At 42.7% G+C, this 22,921-nt stretch overlaps 1 protein-coding gene across 1 annotated transcript; it reads right to left on the bottom strand.

Annotated features, from left to right (window-relative positions):
• Positions 1–744: 744 nt before the first annotated feature.
• On the bottom strand, positions 745–2,712 carry LOC145013876 (parthenolide synthase-like). Its single transcript, XM_078972224.1, has 2 exons — positions 1,705–2,712; positions 745–1,630 (listed from the first exon to the last, which is right to left on the bottom strand). Exons 1-2 carry the CDS (start codon positions 2,626–2,628, stop codon positions 1,007–1,009), a joined length of 1,548 nt encoding a protein of 515 aa, XP_078828350.1. The 5' UTR covers positions 2,629–2,712; the 3' UTR covers positions 745–1,006.
• Positions 2,713–22,921: the final 20,209 nt, after the last annotated feature.

Genomic DNA, 22,921 nt, shown 5'->3' with positions numbered 1-22,921 from the left:
GAGATAAATCGGTTCAACTATCACCGGTTTTATGTCGATTTCTGAATTGGATTAAATCGGTCGGTTTTTAGAAAAACCCGGTTGAATCAGTAAAACAAACCGGGTGAACCAGTTAAACCGAATAAAAACACATAGGAAATAACCATTTGCATAATAAAGTTTCATGAATTTTTTCAAATCTATCTAGTTTTCTCAAAACAAAAACATTTGGTAAGTGTCATAAAGTTTTTTGATATGTTTGTATTCATCTAAAATTATATTTTGTTTTGGTATTATGTTTTATTTTATTTTTGACGTATATAGATTAATATAAAACACTAAAACTTATGATTATGTGTTATTTTAATATATATGTACAACTTATTTTTATATATATTTTTATACTAGTAAACGTCAAATTAATTATTTATATATGTAAGTATGCGTAGAAAAAGAGAAAAAAAACATGAAAATTATACAAACTGGTTGACCCGGCGGTTAAACCAGTTGAACCGGGAACCGATCACCATACAGATTCAACTAAAAAACCGGTTTTTAAAACATTGTTCGGTCCTCTATCCGGAGTAGCATGATCTCTGGTCTATTTTTGTTGGTTAGCCAATAGCCATTTACCGCATATTGTAAGAGAGCTTGTCGAACTTAGAGATTTTGAGTCTATTCTTGGAGCCTCTTCGTTTCTTCTAAAATCTGATTGTTGTTCCTTCTTAAGTTCTAAGTGGTTGGATAAAAGATCGAGTCTATTAGTTCGTAAATCATGATTTGGTTCTCTGTTCTTTATACGAAATACGTCTCAAAGGTCTTTTTGATTCTTTCGCACTGTACATCTCATATTTACCCATTAGCACATCAATTTTTATTTAGATCACGAAAAGCCACGTGTACTACATCAGTGAGCATGTACACGAATTACATGTAACGTACTATATCAGCGTCGAATTAAAAGAGTCAAGAAAATATATAAGTTCTAGATTTCTAATTAGAACAACGTTTGTAGAAGGAAGTGATGCTAATCTTCCCAGTTATGTTTAATGGGTATAAGCCAAAGGGGTAATTTCCTATGGAGAACCAGAGAACCCTCCTCCATCATATCCAAGTCTTCGTTCTTCACTCCACCAGGAATTCTCCAATCATACCAATACAACATGTTAGCTATGGTGAACTCAACAGTCGCTGGAGCTGTTTTCACCGCTGGACAGGTTCTTCTCCCCCCTCCGAAGGGAACCATATCATAATTTCCCCCTCTGAATTCCACCTGATCAAGATTCTCAAACCTTTCAGGATAGAAGTCAGCCGCATTCTTCCCCCATATGCTCGGATCTCTTCCTATAGCCCACCCATTAATTATAACCATCGTCTCAGGAAGCACGTCATAACCACCAACTTGACAATGGCTTAAGCTTTCATGTGGGAGCAACAATGCGGCTGGAGGATGCAATCTTAGTGTCTCTTTCACCACCATCTTCAAGTATGTCATTTTTGAGACATCCGTTTCATCTATCTTTTGTTTTCTCCCTGCGCAATTTCGGATTTCGCTTTGAACCTTTTGCATCACTCTTGGACTTCTAACGATCTCCGACATTGCCCAAACCATCGTTGCAACGGTTGTATCGATTCCTCCGGTAAAGATGTTCTGAAAACTTATTTCACATTAGTTATATAAACAATTGCACTCCATAAAATGTTAGAAATATGATGATTATGTACCACTATAAGAGATTTGATTTCTGTTTTAGTCAACCGATCATCATCAGAAGCATTATCCATCGAAGACAACTCAAGCAACGTATGAAGAAAATCCTTGTCGTCATCATCATCAACTTGGCAATTATGAATCTTGTGATCATGGTCATCAACGTGCGACTGGATGTATGCATCAAGATTGCGACAAACTTTTTCCAGCTTATGATTTCTTCCACTAATTTGGTCAATTATGTTACCTAACCATGGAAAAAAATCACCGAACGATGGATTCATTAATTCCAAGACTTCATCAAGCATGATTTCGAACGAAGGACCTTTCAGTGGTTGTTCTCTGTAGTTCAAGCCAAGCGCCACCTTAAAACTCACCGCCTTTATTATTGCAAAAAACAACTCGTTTAAGTTTATCGCATTGTTTGATGGATGTAATGATACAGATCGAAGCATGATCTCCACCTCTTGTAACAACACATGGTTAGATAGTTTAGCTCTCTTAGGGCCCATGAATTCAGATATAAAAACCTTGCGCATCTTCCTCCAGTGATTGCTGTGAGGCGTGAAGGCAACGTCCACATAGTTGTATGTTAGTTGCTTGGTGGTCTTGTTTATTGGACGCGAACAAAGAATGTGATCTTGATCTTTAAGGACTTGTTTGGCCATGGCAGAAGAAGAGATTATTAGGCAAAGTTTTGAACCAATATTGAGTAGCATAATTGGGCCATATTCTTGGGAAAGTTTCCAAAAGGCTATATGACGAGGTTGACCTAGTAGTTGATGCAAGTTCCCGATAAATGGAAGCTTTGGAGGGTTTGGTGGAAGCTTAAGGGCAACCATCGACGACCTATTAGATTTAAGAGTATAGAGAAAGATGCAAAAGAGGACAAGTATAGTTGTGAGAAGCCATGAAGGGAAGATGGAAAAGATCTCCATATGACTAGTATACTTTGAGCTGGTTTAATTGTCTACAAGCTTATGTACGTTCATTTATAGCGAGGCTTCTGGCTTGGATACACAGTTATCAACCATGAGGATGATACTACGTCCTATTACATCCCCGTTACTAGATATAATCCTATTTTGTAATTGTAATTTTTTAATATTTGTTTTACAAAATATTCACCACAAAATGTTATTGTAATTTAGATTTAAAGTTTGTATGAAATCAAAAATGGTTTACAATAACGAATGGAGTAGTAAAAAAATAGAATCACCCCAAAATTATCGGATGAATATGTTGGTAAACTAGTAAGCTTCCGTCCATACGATTTTTTTAATAACTTATTGCATCAATGAACTTTGGAGTCAAGAGTCTACTTGATTATTTAACGGTCTGAGTTAACGTGTACTAGCATTTTTTTTTTTCTTCTTTGAATTAATTTCTTATATACATAAGTGTAGCCAAAGTATAAGATTCGAGAGTTGATTAAAGTATATGGTCTATCGATATTCGCTCCTATTCACTAAAATATATCTCTACTGATTTTATATAATATAAATATTATTTAATATACTTAAACATTAAAATATTAAGTAGATAGGGTACCTCGTTTTGTGGAGTATGGATTTATTAACAATGTAGCTCATTGTTATGAAACATGAAGTTAAAATACTATTCACTCGGTAAGAGTTATAATTCATCACTGAGACAATGTAACAATTTATTTCCAATGATAAAGAAAAATAAAAAAGAAACTATGAATCAATTGAGAGATACGTGTATCATTTTGATTTCATATGACTTTTTGAATAGATAATCCTATGTCATTAATGGTTTCTGTAGCATAATCAAGTGGATAGCTACAAAATAGAAAAGAAATGAAAAAAAATTAATAATGGTTGCACATAATAGGGATAAAAATGATCCAGGTATAACATTAAAATATTTTGCTATAGGCATAATCAATACATACCATTTGCTCTATCTCCAACATTTTTCATGAATCTTTGGGAACTGGAACCACATCAAAGCCGATGGTTTCAGACATTAAGCATTGGAATCTTAAGCAAGGTTAAAATCATCAGATTAAATACAAAGTGGGTATCTAGAGCCACAACCAACGACTGATTTGATTTTGGAACCGTTTTTTTTTTTTTTTTTTTTTTTTTTTTTTTTTTTTTTTTTTTTTGAACTGGGTACCCGGAAGCGAAATTGGAAGTGTCGGTTCCGGTTCCGGTTCTAAAATATTGTGGAGAACCATTTAAGGTGCCAAAATCGAGTCTATAAACAATTGATTAGCACTTAAGTGATGAAAAGAGCAAAGTGTAGTGCATACCTGTGAACGATCTTTCTTATTACCATTAATTATGCTCCCCTCTTGATAGAAAAAATAAATAAATAAATAAATAAATAAAAATAAAAAACAAAAACAAAAACAAAAAAAATCAACAGAACAATAATCATCAGACAAAAGGAAAGTATAACTTACAGGGTAGGGACTGATATGCGAACCCTTTTATTATAGACATTTCGTCGAACACCTGATGAACAATAATCATCAAAAATCGAAGTGTCAGGAAACTGAATTTTAAGGAACCATCTATGAGTTAGCAATTCATCTTGATATTGTTTCCTATAAACTATGTGAACCTCATCTTGATAGCAATAATGAATTTTAAGGAAGTTATAGACATTTCGTCGAACACCTCAAATATTTTTGTGTGAATCTCATTTTGATATCTAATTTAATTAATAAAACTAGTACTCATAATCTTATATGTAGCATGGGGTGAGTCAAATATTTTTGTGTGAATCTCATCTTAATAGCAGTAATGAATTTTAAGGAAGCCTCTGTGAGTTGATTATTTTGTCCCTCATCTTGTTAACAAAAACACTAGTATAAAAATGAGATACGATGTAACGCCGTAAATTTCAAAACAAATTTTCATTTAAACATAATGGTTTATCTTTTAAAAACACTTTTCTTAAAATCTCATTCATAATCAAATTACAAAACATAACTCCGTTTTCACTTGCATAATAAACCAGGATCCTCAAAATATGACTCTTTCGCTGTTGTGTACAATCAAGCCGGTATCGTTCCGTGATCCTGAAAGAAACCTGAAACACATAACACAAAACACTGTAAGCACGAAGCTTAGTGAATTCCCCAAAATACCACACATGACACATATTAGCCACTCGAGGCTATAACTCTGTGGGTCCGTGTACCTAAACTCTGTGAACCCTCAGGTTCTAACTCTGGGAACCTTCCGGTTCTAACTCTGTAAACATGCACAACATAAATCACATAGAAATAATGCAGTACAACACATAACATACATAGCATACAGATACTCTGTCACATAACTCTGGTTACCTACTCAAGGTAAAGTATAGTGAGAAGACTCACCTCGTGTATCTCGATAACTCGCAAATCCTTGAAATTACTCGTGCTCGATCCCCCTAGCTATAATCTTCCTATAATACAATATATCTCTAATTAACACTTTTACAACTAAGGTTGACTAACCCTATCAAGTTAACACTGGTCAACTCTGGTCAACGGTCAACTTTGATCGGACTCAGCGAGTGCACCAAAGCGACTCAGCGAGTCTATACGCATTCACTGACTCCCTCGGATCCTCTCTTGGCACGTCAAGTACTTCCCTAACTCGACGAGTTCCATCTGTCATGAATCGCGGGGCAACCACGACTCAACTTGCCGAGTCTTAAGAACAACTCGGCGAGTTCCGGCTTGACTCAGCCCCATATTGACTCTCCCTGACTCACTGGGTCATCCCCCAACCCGGCGAGTCTACTCGCTGAACACTTTACGTGAAACCCCAACCCTACTTGCCGAGTCTCAAGAACAACTCGGCGAGTTCATGCCATGCACAAACTCTATTGACCTTCTGAGGTCAGATCTGCTTTCCCAAACCATAGATCTGGCCTTCCCAAGCATGAATGTCACGTAAAGTTCGAAACTTGATGCTTGTATAACCCCCACAAGGCATCAAAAGGAGATTTGGTCCCAAAAATAACCACCTAGGTCCAATGACTCCATAATAACCCGAAAAGCTCCAATGGTTAAGGTCTCTGGACCTCTTTGAGTCCAGATCCAAGGCACAAACTCGAAGAGGGGCCATTTGCTTCACATAATCACTCTCCAAAGGGGTTATAAAACCCTAACTCTAAAGATCAACCCTAAAAATGAAGGAGATTCGAACCATTACCTCAAAATGAAGCCTTTGGACTCTGGATCTGCTGGAATCTCACCTCCTCCTTGCTCTTGTCACCTTCCTCTTGCTAAACAAGGAATACAAAGGCCCAAAAGTGACTTCCTCTCTCTCCCAAAATGAATTAGCTCTCTTAGGGTTCTCTCAAGGGACTGGTAGCCGCAATGGGAGGCTATAAGTGCCCTCAAATAGGCTCCAAACCTGGAGAATTAGGGTTTCATTAAACAGCATGGACTCGCCGAGTCCAGACGCGAACCCGCGTCCAAAATCGCGATCCTACTCGGTGAGTTTAAGCTCCAACTCGCCGAGTCTCCTCACAAAATACCAAAAATATAAGAATGAATAATACTTGGGAATCCGGGCTGTTACAATTCTCCCCCACTAGAACTAGAATTCTCCCTCGAAGTCTCGCTCTGCAAATAACTCCGGATGTTGCTCGCACATCTCACGCTCCGGATCCCAAGTCATATCGGACCCCTTCCGATGCTGCCACTAAACCAAAACCAAGGGTACCTCCTTGTTCCTCAGAACCTTGATTTTCCGATCTTTGATTGCCACTGGTCTCTCAGCATAATTCAGGCTCGCATCCACCTAAATATCCTCTAATGGAACCACTGCCGACTCATCGTCTATACACTTTCGCAATTGCGACACATGGAAAGTGTCGTAAATCTGCCCCAACTCTGCTGGCAATTCCATACGATAGGCTACCCTGCCTACCCTTGCGACCACCCGGAATGGACCAATATATTGTGGGCCCCAACTTGCCCCTCTTCCTGAATCGAATCACTCCTTTCCAAGGAGAGACCTTCAGGAGCACAAAGTCGCCGACTTGGAACTCAAGCTAGGATCGACGCCTGTTCGCATAACTCTTCTAGCGACTCTGAGCGGTCAATAACCTCTGCCTGACCTGTTATACCTGTTTTGACATCTGAAGCATGATCTTTGTACTTCCTATCACAGGTTGCCCTACCTCTCCCCAGCAAATGGGGTCCGATACCTCCTTCCGTACAACAACACAAAGGGTGGCATATCGATGCACTAACGATGGCTGTTGTTGTAGGAAAACTCTGCCAAGAGAAATTATAGGCCACAGTCCCCCCCCCCCCCCCCCCGAAATCTAATACACATGCCTGAAGCATATCCTAGAGTGTCTGAATCGTTCGCTCGTTCCGAAGTGTCCAAAGACATCACCTATGGCAAACTCTAGCTCATTTCTCATATTCTTCTTCGATACCAATCACCAGGTCAGCTGTTGGCCACACAACTGAACCCCTAAGGGTCACACATGACATGATCCAAAATATCTCACTAACTTCCTCCCTGTGACTACCATCACGGCCCAACAACACGCAAGTCACGAAATTCCCTTTTTCCCCTAAAGTACAATCCAACCAAAGATCGACTCATCTCTAACCTCTGGCGTCTGCTGCGCATATTCTCCTGCGCGCCTTGCAGACCCTTCCCGACAGAGACGGAGACTCTAGTCTCACCCCGGTTTAACCACTGGCTCCATAAACTCAACACTAGGGCTACTCAAGCCTAAAACTTTTCTGCATCATGCACTCATGGGAGAACACTCCATCATCATAATCTCTAGCCAACTAGTAGGCACTATGGCTTCCCGCAACATTACGACATCCTCTGACTAGTGATAATAAGGCTCCCCATAATATCACAACGCCAACTAACTAGTGAGTACTACGGCTCCCCGTAGTACCACGACTCCCTCCCTCTGACTTGTGAGTACTACGGCTCCCCGTAGCATCACAACACGCTCTGAATGGTGAATACTACGGCCCCTCGTAGCATCACTAGTCTCTCTCTCTCTCTCTCTCTCTATCTGACGTGTGAGTACTACGGCTCCCCATAGTATCACAACTCCCTCTGACTGGTGAATACTACGGCTCCCCGTAGCTTCACCCTATACTCTCATTCTCATTACAATGCCACACTAAGCTCACTACTCCTGCACTGAAGACTATCATAGGTAGTTACACACACACTTGCCCTGATATGCATTACAGACTCTGGCGGCAACCGCCATAACACAGAACCTACATCTGCGGAGATCCACTTCCTTAAATAGTCCCTCTTGATGACAATACACGAAGGGCTCCCACTGGAACCGTAGATACATGATACATCACTCATCGACCTAAACCCAAGACTCTAAATAACTCCGAAATCGGGATGCTAAACGCGGAAATCACGGAACACCATAACAGAGCACCACAATGTCCTGTCCCTACCACTAATTCCCGCACTCCCAGCACCATACACATACATCAATACATTTCTTCTGAATCCCATAATAATTTCCTATTTTACTCAATGCGCAAGTCAGTGCATCCAAGCACTCAATTGGAATACAAGGAAGGCGCTAACCCTTCAGAACACACTAATGATCCTCCGAAACCCTTTCCATTACTGCTCAAAATCCAAGCAAGAATACACATCCCAGCCCGGGAGTTGGCTACTCAACAATCCTCCACCCATATTGCAACCTAAAAGTTCTCAACTACCCATACCATCATTACGAGTCTTCCACTTGAAACGACTCTGGCCACCACCAGATTCCTGACCATTGAGCTCCTGCCACGGAGACACCCATCCTTTTCTCAGATATATACCACATCCATTATCCCGTCCTGCACCTTTCCTTGATCACCAATAACCCTGATCTCATGAATTCAATTCATAGGTTTCTATATCAAACCCCTAACCACTCTTGCACAAATCTCTGGTTCTCTCAAATAACCACCCGGTTCTCCCCACTTAGGGTTTGAACCATCACTATCTGACACATCAACAATCTCACGAACTATTTTCACTAGCAATAACGCACCTGCCCCTAGAAAGTGCTATGCAACGCCCGATAATCCCTTTTAAGGAAATCAATCGATCTCATATACTCTAAACCTCAGATGAAATCCTCAAGAACTTCTCGTCACGACTGCCTCTAGTCGTTCCAAGTCTCGTACCAATCCAAAACCAAACAACTCAACTGTCCAATAATATCAATGACCCATAGACTGGACCACAAAATCATCATACTCCCCCACCTCGACTCATCAACCGACGTTCCACCAATGGATCTTCCCAAGAACAGGGACCCACTCCCATATTCAATCCCCAATATAGATAGAAAAACCACTGCACTGATAAATTCAACTGGACTCCCCACTGATACCTCTACAATACGCCCTACTATACTCAATAGGTGTAACGGGGTCCTCGACTATCTCAGTCCCAAATGACTATCTGCTCATAGTAAATCACTACCTCGTGGCACACACGCTACCTGATACTCTGATGGAAAATCATCCACAATGACAACTTGCAGGGTTTACCCCAAACCCAAGACATAAACATCTTGCCTCTCATGTCTCGTACATGAACATAAATAGCACGACCCATGTCATAGAAGGTGACATCTCCTCTATCGACTGATTGCTCAACTCAAACCGAAATTTTCCCTCCCTCTGGCTCCTTACCAAAATACTCTGAAAGGCTCTCGACCTCCCTCTTCAAGGGACGTGTCTTTGAACTCAATCATGGTCCACCGGCCTAAGGCTCATAGCGTCCAATCGCTACCTCATCAATCATGACCGGATAACCGAAGAACCACGAGCATCATTCAATACGAACCATGGTACTCATCCCATGACATTTCTTCTCAATATGCTCCGATGTATGATACACGAACCGTAACTTCACTCCTCAATCCGCTCCGATGTATGGTACTTGAACCATAACATCACTCCTCAATCCGCTCCGATGTATGGTACTCGAACCATAACATCACTCCTCGATCCGCTCCGATGCATGGTACCTAAACCATAGCATCACTCCTCCATCTGCTCTGATGTATGGTACTCGAACCATAACATCACTCCTCCATCTGCTCCGATGTATGGTACTCGAACCACAACTTCACTCCTCCATCTGCTCCGATGTATGGTACTCGAACCATAACATCACTCCTCCATCTGCTCCGATGCATGGTACCTGAACCATAGCATCACTCCTCCATCTACTTTGATGTATGGTACTCGAACCATAACATCACTCCTCTATCTGCTCCGATGTATGGTACTCGAACCATAACATCACTCCTCCATCTGCCCAAATGTATGGTACTCGAACCATAACATCACTCCACCATCTACTCCGATGTATGGTACTCGAACCATAACATCACTCCTCATTCCGCTCATTAGAACCTTCAAAATACTCCCTATATCAAGTATGGGTCCTCTGCTTTTAGTAGTACGGGCCTATACTACCTGCCACATCTATCCATACTTTCCACACGGACTATCCCAGAGCTCCTAAGTAGCTGCTCGACCTTCTCGTTCACCAATTCCGTCACGCGTGCTCGCTCCCCAGCGAAATTCTCTATTCTGCCAGTGCACTCATCTGGCTAAGGTTACTCCCTAGGCTCTTCCTAGATTCCCACACTTCTCTGCCATCAGCTGCTGAAGAGCTCCTAACGATGCCGGCCATCTACCTCCTGAATATCGTCATATTCACTTGGTGGCTGACTCCCATCATCGAGAGTTCCACAAATCACGAAGCAAGCAGCATTCGAGCATCGAAGAATAGATAGGACTCACTCTGGGTGATAACTCCAATTGCTCTGCTCATCCTCGAAAGTACCACCGAACTCTGCAACTCTTTCCCTCGCGGGTTCTAACTTTTCTTTCGCTAAGTACCACGGTACTCATCTAGGTATCTCCACTAGATTACTCCTCTACTCAAATCCCATAAAGGATTCCAACTAAATATTCTCACTTATCACATACTCACAAGCACATCGCATATAACAGCAATTCCTAGGCTAAGGCATCACAAATCAGGTCACTCTAGTCCTAACATATGAAATACCTAGCCTGTCTCTAGCATGAAATAATATCTCATAAAGTGCATCATAAATATCTCATAACACAAAAGTAATGGTATTTTGGGAAATCACTGTTCAGGCTCTGGCTGATTGTACACACTGCTCTTTCTCGCTTTCTCTTTGAACTCTTATTCACTTTAGAAAATTATTTCTTTGAAAGCTTTTCTTAATTCCTCAGTTTGAGTCCAGATTTACCCGAAGGTGCATCCGAATCCCTCAAACCAAGGCTCTGATACCAAATTGTAACGCCGTAAATTTCAAAACAATTTTTCATTTAAACATAATGGTTTATCTTTTAAAAACACTTTTCTTAAAATCTCATTCATAATCAAATTACAAAACATAACTCCGTTATCACTTGCATAATAAACCAGGATCCTCAAAATATGACTCTTTCGCTGTTGTGTACAATCAAGCCGGTGCCGTTCCATGATCCTGAAAGAAACCTGAAACACATAACATAGAACACTGTAAGCACGAAGCTTAGTGAGTTCCCCAAAATACCACACATGACACATATTAGCCACTCGAGGCTATAACTCTGTGGGTCCGTGTACCCAAACTCTGTGAACCCTCAGGTTCTAACTCTGGGAACCTTCCGGTTCTAACTCTGTAAACATGCACAACATAAATCACATAGAAATAATGCAGTACAACACATAACATACATAGCATACAAATACTCTGTCACATAACTCTGGTTACCTACTCAAGGTAAAGTATAGTGAGAAGACTCACCTCGTGTATCTCGATAACTCGCAAATCCTTGAAATTACTCGTGCTCGATCCCCCTAACTATAATCTTCCTATAATACAATATATCTCTAATTAACACTTTTACAACTATGGTTGACTAACTCTATCAAGTCAACTCTGGTCAACGGTCAACTTTGACCGGACTCGACGAGTCTATATGCGTTCACTGACTCCCTCAGATCCTCTCTTGGCACGTCGAGTACTTCCCTAACTCGACGAGTTCCACCTGGCATGAATCGCGAGGCAACCACGACTCAACTCGCCGAGTCTTAAGAACAACTCGGTGAGTTCCGGCTTGACTCAACCCCATGTTGACTCTCCCTGACTCACTGGGTCACCCCCCAACCCGGCGAGTCTACTCGCTGAACACTTTACGTGAAACCCCAACCCTACTCGCCGAGTCTCAAGAACAACTCAGCGAGTTCATGCCATGCACAAACTCTATTGACCTTCTGAGGTCAGATCTGCTTTCCCAAACCATAGATCTGGCCTTCCCAAGCATGAATGTCACGTAAAGTTCGAAACTTGATGCTTGTATAACCCCCACAAGGCATCAAAAGGAGATTTGGTTAAAGTCTCTGGTTAAGGTCTCTGGACCTCTTTGAGTCCAAATCCAAGGCACAAACTCGAAGAGGGATCATTTGCTTCACATAATCACTCTCCAAAGGGGATATAAAACCCTAACTCTAAAGATCAACCCTAAAACTGAAGGAGATTCGAACCATTACCTCAAAATGAAGCCTCTGGACTCTGGATCTGCTGGAATCTCACCTCCTCCTTGCTCTTGCCACCTTCCTCTTGCTAAACAAGGAATACAAAGGCCCAAAAGTCACTTCCTCTTTCTCCCAAAACAAATTAGCTCTCTTAGGGTTCTCTCAAGGGACTGGTAGCCGCAATGGGAGGCTATAAGTGCCCTTAAATAGGCTCCAAACCCGGAGAATTAGGGTTTCATTAAACAGCGTGGACTCGCCGAGTCCACTCCTTGGACTCGCCGAGTCCAGATGCGAACCCGCGTCCAAAATCGCGATCCTACTCGGCGAGTTTGAGCTCCAACTCGCCGAGCCTCCTCACAAAATACCAAAAATATAAGAATGAATAATACGTGGGAATCCGGGCTGTTACATACGAAATTCGTAAAAATCTACCTAATAATAAAATACACAAACAACAGTATAAAAGTTGTCACCTTCACCATCTACATGAATCCTTCCATCTTCAAGAATTATGGATTGTGGAAAACGGGGAATCCTCTCCATTGAAAGAATCTAGTAGGAAAAAGCAATACCAAAATTAATGGAAATCTTGTAAGAAAAATTTAATATGGAAACTAGGGTGTTATTTTTTTATACATGATGTAAATCTTTTGAAGTTTCAAAAATATGTATCGATAATATTTATTATTTGATAAAATAAAATATGTAAAATAAATAAAATAGAAAGCTTACCTCGCCAACTATTGAAGTTCCAATCAATATCAGCAACATTATGTCTTGAACTTAATTGATTTCCATTCACTTACAACAAACTATAGTGTAAATGAAAAGGATTATTTGATAAGAAATTAAAAATTAATACATAGAGTTGATCAAAAGAAAGGTGAAATGGAAGAGGAAGTTAACAGTTGGACCACTGTCACGAAACTAAGAATCATTCATACTTATCTCAGCAACAAACAATTGGTCTGCAACATAAATCCATCAAGTCATTTTGCAAAAAACTATTAAATTATTTAATGAATTATACAAGCTAGAACATTAGCTTTTGAGAGATATGTAGTAACAAAGCAGCAGTTATGGATAATTTTATGGGATTTTAAAAAGAAAATAAAAATAAGATTTGTTTCAGGCATTTAATCGAGCAGGTGATGTGCATCAACATTACTTTCAACTTCCTGTGAAGATTAGATACAAAGAAGAAAAACCCATTTCATCTAACATCTTACAACTTGAGTAAAATTACTTAAATGACCTTTAGACCTCATAGGTGACTGTTCCACCAGATGTTGTTGTTGCTGCCGCCAACGACCTCCATATGTCACTATCGCTATTTCTACCATCGCAGATAACAATCACCGCCCTCCCTCATTGATTTCCTGATGATTGATCAGGCAAAACCAATAGACCTATCGGTCGGTGGCGATGGGTTAGCAACGTCTCATACCTACAATCTGGGTTTTGGACTCGCTATCTCTAACTGCATTAATTTCCCCCCACAGTTTGTGTAAATTTGTTCCTGTTCAGCAGCCATATACTCACGACGACATCGAAATGACCATAGGCATAGAATTCCAGTGACGATGAGATTACTTGAGTTGCAGCCAGAGGCAGTGGTCATTTTCTACAATAACCCGATGGAGGATCGTGTGTGTCACACTTCGGAAGCCGGAGTAGAAAGGGAAGAAGGGTGAGGCGATGGAGATCGATTGTACGACGTTAACTCACTAAAGTTGATAAGTTTAGAGGGAGATGGAGGGTTTTCGAAAAGCAGTGGAATTCGAATATGATTGGATGAGAAAGAGGGTGGGGGAAGATAAAGTGGTCGATTCACAAAGCGTAATGAGTCGATCGTCTGGTGGTTGTGTCTAGAAGTGTTATTCAGAAATGGAGGAATCTAAAAAAACCATTGAAAGCACAGGAACTGAGGCGGAACCGGTGGGGAAGACGTGGGAATGACACATATCAACGTCTATCCTTATCTTTACACCACTGTTAATAATTTAAGGGACCAAATTGCCAACCCCTTAGGCAGTTTATGGTTCCTAAGGTTTATATATATATATATATATATATATATATATATATATATATATATATATATATATATATATATATATATATATATATATGACACATCCCAAAAATACGACCCAAAAATTTTGTTTTTAAATAATAATAAAAATCATAACACTGAATGTCATATAATAAAACCATACGTCGGGTATCTCAAAAGCCATAATAAAAATGTCATATCAAGAACTGTATCAAATCATATCTAAGTATCTGAACAAAACTCCCAGGAATAAAGCTGAAGTTGTGGTGTGTGCGATGTCATCAACCCGAGCCCTTCCTTTTACTTGCGGAAGTACCTGAAACCAAAATTGAAACTGTAAGCACGAAGCTTAGTGAGCTCCCCCAAACTACCACATACCATACAACAACATATAAACACATACTGGGACTTGCCCACTACATTGGACTGAAGTCCGGAAAATGCATCGGACCGAAGTCCGGAACTAACCAGGGCCTTGCCCACTGCATCAGGAAGAAGTCCGGAAACTGCATCAGACCGAAGTCCGGAATTGACTGGGACCTTGTCCCCTGCATCGGACCGATGTCCGAAACTAACTGCATCGAACCGAAGTCCGGAAACTATTTGAGAATAACATAGCATGACATAAACATATCAACTAGCATGAACACATAAACTACATACTACATCAGGCCGTCTCCCGTAACACATAACACATAAATCCTGTCTGAGCCACGAAGGAATCAAACATACTAAAAAATGCATCGGATCGAAGTCCGGAAACTACTACTAGCTAAACTGGCCGACTTTGTGGCCTTAGACCCGTTCCTACTGGAAGGGAACTCACCTCGTAAACTGGATGGTAAATGAACTAATCTAGAAACTGTCTACTGCTGCTCTGGTATCTCCCCAGCTACAATTTCCATAACACACTGAATCAAATATTGATAACTATACTGAGGGTAAAATCACTATTTAACCGTGGTCAAAGTCAATCATACAGTTGACTTGACTCGTCGAGTTGGGTCACCAACTCGTCGAGTCCTCACCCTCACTTCTTTGCTTCTAATCGCTACTACTCGTCAAGTTTGGCGTAGACCCGACGAGTTCTCCTTCTATACTATCACCAAGTCGATCTACATCCGACTCGCCGAGTTGTATGAACAAATCGTCGAGTCCTCCTTCAACGTATGAACACTCTGGCTGTGACTCGCCGAGTTGTATGAACAACTCGTCGAGTCTGATCTAGAGGTATGAAGACAGACTTGGACTCGCGACTCAACTCGCCGAGTCCAAAGAATGACTCACCGAGTCGCATGCATGCAATTACTATTAAGACGATTCTGCTCATAACCAATGCATCCAACTGATAGATCTGGGCTCCTAAGGCTTGGTTTGCATGTAAAGGTTCCATTTTTACGTGCACATACACTCCTAAAGAGGTTTATAGGCTTAGAATGCATGAATAAGGCTAGATCTAGGGTTTATATGCAACAAGGTTCAATAAAGGTATTAGATCTGGGTTTTGGGACAGAAATATGATTAGATCTGAAAGCTATAACACTTACACAAGCTCCCATACTAGATTAAGCTCTTAATGGGCAAAAAGGTAACCAAAATGATATTCTTGAAGAAAAACAACCAAATAACAAAAAGAGTCCGATTAATACCTTAAATGACTCTGAAATGGATGCAAGATCTTGTTCCCCTTCTTCTCCTTTGGATCTAGCCTTCCTACTCTCTTCCAATCTTCACTTCTTACACAAAAGTGCCCAAAAACACTCAAGATAGGTTAGGGTATTACTATGAAACGTTATGAGGGTGAGGGAGGCCAGATTAGGTGCATTAGGAGGATTATATAGGGTCCAAAACCCGTGGATCTAGGGTTTCTTCCAGACTGGCGGACTTGCCAAGTCTAGGATATGGACTCGTCGAGTCGCCCACTTACACGTGTTGGAAATCCCGTCTCTAGTCGTCGAGTCCCTCTTGAATACTTATAAAAATAACCATTAAATAAGATACCATAAATGGGGTCGTTACAACTCTCCCCCACTTGTCTCAGACTTCGTCCTCGAAGTCTGCTGCTGCTGCGGCATCTGCGAACAACTCTGGATAGTGCTCCCTCATTTCCTCCTCTGCCTACCACGTCCACTCATTTCCCTTCCGGTGCTGCCACTGCACCTTTACTAACCGAACCACCTTGTTCCTCAAGGCTTTCGTCTTCCGATCCTTGATCGCTATGGGTTTCTTAATATAATTCAGGTTGTTATCAACCTGAATGTCCTCCACGGGTACTACTGCTGTCTCATACACTAAGCACTTCCTCAACTGAGAAACATGGAAAGTGTTGTGTATCTGACTGACTTTGCCGGAAGATCCAACTGATAAGCAACCCGTCCCACCCGGGCCAAAACCCTAAAAGGACCGATGAACCTAGGGCCTAACTTGCCCCTCTTCCGAAACCTGATAACACCCTTCCAGGGTGATACCTTCAGTAGAACCATATCGCCCACCTGGAACTCCAAGTCTGAACGCCTCCTATCGGTGTAACTCTTCTGCCGACTCTGCGCAGTTTGCAGTCTGCTATGAACCTGCTGGATCAACTCTGTCGTCTTGAGCACCACTTCGGTGCTCCCAATGACCCGCTGACCGACCTCGCCCCAACAAATCGGATCCTTAACTTCCTCCCATAGAGCATCTCGAAAGGAGGTCGATCAATACTCACATGGTAACTGTTGTTATACGAAAATTCCGCTAATGGAAGATATGTATCCCAACTGCCACCGAAGTCTAGAACACATGCCTGCAGCATGTCCTCGAGAGTCTGAATTGTTCTCTCGCTCTGTCCGTCCGTCTGAGGATGGAAAGCGGTTCTAAAATGGAGACGAGTACCCATCTCGTCGTGAAACCACTTCCGGAATCTGGATGTAAAATGGACATCTTGGTCTGACACCACTGAAACAGGCACTCCATGCCGTGCCACCACCTCTCGCACATATATATCGGCTTGCTTCTCAGCCGATATGCTTTCCTGGATCGGTATAAAATGAGCACTCTTTGTCAACCGATTCACTACCCAAATCGAATCCACTCCACGTGTGGTCCTGGGAAGCTTAGTGATGAAATCCATAGTGATATCCTCCCATTTCCACACTGGTATGTCCAACGGTTGCATCTTGCCGTGAGGCCTCTAGTGTTCTGCCTTAACCTTCCTGCAGGTCAGGCATCTTTCCACATACCATGCGACATCCCGCTTCATGCAGGGCCACCAATAGTCGGGTCGAAGATCATATACATCTTCGTTGCCCCTGGATGGATGGAAAATCGAGACGTATGGGCCTCGTCCATCAACACATGCCGCACTCTGCCCCAGTACGGTACCCATACCCTCCCATGAAGGGTCAACAATCCTCGGCTATCGTAGTCAAAAGAAGATACTCGACCCACAATCCTCTCACACTTCTACCTCTCCTCCTTAAGGCCCTCGGTCTGCTCCTCTTTGATTTGCTCCAATAATGGAGTAATCACCGTCATCCTCAAAGAAATGTCTCTGATCGGGGCTGCTACTGCCTTGCGGCTCAGAGCGTCAACCACCAGGTTGGCTTTCCCTGGGTGATAAAGGATCTCACAATCATAAGCCTTCAACACATCTAACCATCGCCTCTGCCTCATGTTCAGATTCGGCTGGTCCATGAGGTACCTCAAGCTCTTGTGATCCGTGTAAATGGTACATCGGACCCCATAGAGGTAATGTCTCAAGGCGTAGGCTATCACCAATGCCCCCAACTCTAAATCTTGAGGGCAAACACCAATGCCCCCAACTCTAAATCATGTGCAGGATAGTTAGCCTCGTGAGGCTTCAACTGTCTCGAGGCGTAGGCTATCACACGGCCTCGCCGCATCAACACTGCTCCCATACCTGGGATCGAGGCATCACAGTATACTACAAAATCCTCTACTCCTTCTGGCAAGGTAAGAATCGGTGCCTTGCACAATCTTTGCCTGAGAGTCTCAAATGCCACCTGCTTCTCAGGCCCCTAACAAAACGTCACTGACTTCTTGGTCAGTCGGGTGAGTGGTACTACTATCTTGGAGAAATCCTGGATGAATCTCTTGTAATATCCTGCCAAACCTAGGAAGCTCCGAATCTTGGATGGAGATCTCGGGACCTCCCACTACATCACGGCATCTATCTTGGCTGGATCTACCAAAATATCCTTCTGGTTGACGAGATGTCCAAGGAATTGCACCTCGCACAACCAGAACTTGCACTTAGAGAACTTTGCGAAAAGTCTCTCCCTCCTCAAAATCTCTACCACCTCTCTCAGACGCACCTCGTGCTGCTCCTAAGTCTTGGAATACACCAAGATATCATCTATGAATACTATTACAGACCGATCCAGCATCGGCATGCACATGCGGTTTATGAGATCCATGAACACTGCTGGAGCGTTGGTGAGCCCAAACGACATCACCACGAACTCATAATGACCATACCGGGTCCTGAAAGCAATCTTCTGCACATCCTCGCCTCTCACTCGCATCTAATGATACCCGGAGCGTAAATCGATCTTGGAAAACCAAGATGCTCCCTGCAGCTGATCAAACAAATCATCTATCCTCGGAAGTGGGTAACGGTTCTTCACCGTTACCTTATTCAGCTCTCGGTAATCTATACACATACGGTGCGACCCGTCCTTTTTCTTTACAAACAAAATCGGTGCACCCCAGGGCGAACTGCTCGGTCTGATAAAACCCTTGTCTAGCAGCTCTTGTAGTTGCGTAGATAACTCCTGCATCTCCGAGGGAGCCAACCGATACGGTGCCTTGGCTATCGGAGTCGCACCAGGGATTAGGTCAATCCCGAACTTAACCTGCCTCTCAGGAGGTATTCCCAGCAAATCCTCAGGAAATACATCCGGGTAGTCCCATACCACCGGAACATCATCAAGTGTCGTCTTACCCTAATCCTGGGCATCTAGAGCATAGGCAACATAACCGACACAACCCTACTGAAAATAACGCCTCGCTCTCGCCGCTGAACACAGAATCGGTCCGCGTTGTGGCCTCTCGCCCTGAATCACCAACTCTCCCACACTGGGAGTGCGAACTCTCGCTAACTGTAGCTCACAATCTATCACCGCCCCATTGGGGCTCAGCCAATCCATGCCTACTATAACCTTATTCCCTCGTAGGGGAATAGGGACGAAGTCCACTGAAAAACGCTCATTGAATAACTATAGAGAACATCCTCTGTGTACCCTTGTGACCCTAACGGTCCTATCAGTTGCTATCTCAACCTCAAGTGGACAATCTAGCTCTTCAGGAGTTCTGCTGAACCTCTTGCTAAGCGCAAGAAAGACGAATGATCGGGTAGCCCCCGAATCAAACAATACTATAGCTGAAATGTCGTTCACTGAGAACGACCCTATACAAAACATATAACCATAAGAAACAATCAATAATAAATGCAGAGATAAGGGAAAAATACATACCCGTCACCACGTCAGGAGTCGCTCGCGCCTCCTCTGCTGTCAGCTGAAAATCCCTACTCTTTGCCACAGGCGTCTCAGCTCGGCCCTGACGGCCATCTGTAATCCTCAAAGTAGCAGGGGAGCAGGTGCTGATACATTTCTTGCAGCAACTAAACTCAGATACTGGGACTTTTTATGTCCCCTCTGATTGCAATGGAAGCAAATCAGATCTGATGCCGCAACGGCGAGAGTAGTGGATGTAAAATCTCTGCTCATATGCCCAGTCCGACAACACTTGTAGCAGTCGACACTCCCTGCCTTGGACACCCCATCGTGCAATCTCCTACACTTGCCACACCGAGTGTGGATTTGCTGACTCCTAGCTCTATAATCTGAACCCTTGGGCTTTTTACCCGTACTCCCTGTACTTGGAGCCGCCTCCGGCTTCCTCTTTCTCTCCATCTCAAGGTCAATATCTCTCTCTCGAGCCCTAGCTATCATGTCATCCAGCGTTTTACAGCTGGACCGGCTCAAAAACTAGCGGATATCACTCCGCAGCATCTCATGATAACGAGCCTTCTTCATTTCCTCATCAGCCGCATACTGAGGAACAAGAAGAGCCCTCTCCCTAAACTTGGCGGTAATCTCCGCCACTGTCTTTGTATTCTGGGTAAGATCCTGAAACTTGCTTGCTAACTGTTGCACCTCAATAACCGGTGAGAACTCGGATCTGAATCTGGTAGTAAAGTCCGCCCAGGTCATGGCATCCAAAGCTGCGTCATCCCCGATGGCATGACCAATCTCCTCCCACCAATCCCGTGCCCTGTCCTTTAGAAGACAAGATGCCAATCTGACCTTGTCCCCCTCGGGACATTTGCTAGTGCGGAAGGCATTGGCACGTCTTCCAACCATCTGGTGCTCGCTATGGGGTCCCGTGCCCCGTGATAATCTGGAGCCCCGCATGCCCGGAAAACCCTAAAAGTAAACATGCGCGACCCCATCATGGCCGCCACCTCAGCACGGAAGGTGCTCAACCTCTCGTCCATCATCTCTAAGATACCCTCCTTGATCGAAACGAAGATCACAGGAGTATGCTCAAGTATGGTAAGAGTAATCTATGAAGAGAGAAACTCCCTAGTCTGCTCATCCAACTGCATGGCCTCCGGGCCTGATCCTGATCCCCCTCCCGCACATGAACTGCCGACTGCTGGTCTAGGGCGTAATACCACCATTCTGAAACACAACATAATAAACGTCAGGAACACTGATATATCTCGAGGAATCACTACTACCACAAGTTTCCTGGTCTCATCTCAACTTTCCTCGATTCGAGTACGGATCCTCTGCTTCCAGTAGTACAGGCTCATACTACATTCCATATCTATCCATACTTTCCTCAAGTACTGCCTTGACTCCACCAAGTCACTAGTACTGCTAATAATCTTTGCTACTCCCATCCTAGGCTTGCCATAGGGAATTCTCTGACTATACCCGATCCAGTCCTCAGCTGCTGAAATCCTACTTGTGATGCCAATTAGCCATCACCTGAATACCATCACATGCGGTGAGGCTCAAATAATCCTTCAAGTAAAAGACTCATCCCTACAACAGTTAGACTCAGACAAGAGCTGCGTAATAAGGCCAAGTCTAGCACTCTGAGATTATTCAACCCTGTTCGCATGTGACGTGACGCATTCACCTAATGGCTAACTCCCATCACTTAGAGTCCCACAAAGCACAAAGAAAGCAACATTCAGACATAGGAGACTACTCAAGCAATTATATCCTTATAATGGGAAACTATACTAGCATACAATGCTAAGCTCATGTTATCAGGCATAACCTAAACAGGCTATCCTACTGCTGACTACTCAATGCTAGCATGTAATTCTTATAGAGCTGAAACACATAAAGCAGACATATAAGGCATCCTCCTAGATCCTTAGTCCTATACTAGCATGCTGTTCTACTGAAACTGAAACTGAAACTCAACATTAACTGATACATACTGTTGTATGGGTAATTTGGGAGTACTTACTTGAGCTCGGCTGATCGCAAGCACCATACCCTTTTCTCTTTTCAAAGTTCTATTCTTTCTAAAAAAAAATTTACTTTTCTAAAACTCTTTTCTTTCGAAAAAAAACACTTAACCATTTCCTTAGTTTGAGTTCAAACACACCCGGAAGTGTGCCCGAATCCCTCAAACCAAGGCTCTGATACCAACTTGAAACATCCCAAAAATACGACCCAAAAATTTTGTTTTAAAAAAAAAAGTCATAACACTGAATGTCATATAATAAAACCATACGTCGGGTATCTCAAAAGCCATAATAAAAATGTCATATCAAGAACTGTACCAAATCATATCTAAGTATCTGAACAAAACTCCCAGGAATAAAGCTGAAGCTGTGGTGTGTGCGATGCCATCAACTCGAGCCATTCCCTTTACTTGCGGAAGTACCTGAAACCAAAACTGAAACTGTAAGCACTAAGCTGAGTGAGCTCCCCCAAACTACCACATACCATACAACAACATATAAACACATACTAGGCCTTGCCCAGTGCATCTGACCGAAGTCCGGAAACTGCATCGGACTGAAGTCCGGAACTAACCAGGGCCTTGCCCTCTGCATCGGGCAGAAGTCCGAAAACTGCATCAGACCGAAGTCCGGAACTAACTGGGACCTTGTCCCCTGCATCGGACCGAAGTCCGAAACTAACTGCATCAAACCGAAGTCCGGAAACTGTCTAAGCATAACATAGCATGCGATAAACATATCAACTAGCATGAACACATAAACTGCATAATGCATCGGGCCGTAGCCCGGAACACATAACACATAAATCCTATCTGAGCCACAAAGGCATCAAACATACTAAAAACTGCATCGGACTGAAGTCCGGAAACTACTACTAGCTAAACGGGCCGGCTTTTTGGCCTTAGAACCATTCCTACTGGAAGGAAACTCACCTCGTAAACTGGCTGGTAAATGAACCGCTCTGGAAACTGTCTGCTGCTGCTCCGGTATCTCCCCGGCTACAATTTCCATAACATACTGAATAAAATACTGATAACTATACTGAGGGTAAAATGACTATTTAACCCCTGGTCAAAGTCAACCCTATTGGTCAAAGTCAATCATACAATTGACTTGAGTCGTCG

The sequence above is a fragment of the Lactuca saligna genome, chromosome 9, assembly GCF_052625555.1.
Source record: "Lactuca saligna cultivar CGN05327 chromosome 9, ASM5262555v1, whole genome shotgun sequence".
NCBI lineage: Eukaryota > Viridiplantae > Streptophyta > Magnoliopsida > Asterales > Asteraceae > Lactuca > Lactuca saligna.
The sequence above is the reverse complement of the archived record's forward strand: the minus strand, read 5'-3'. Positions and strand labels throughout refer to the sequence as shown.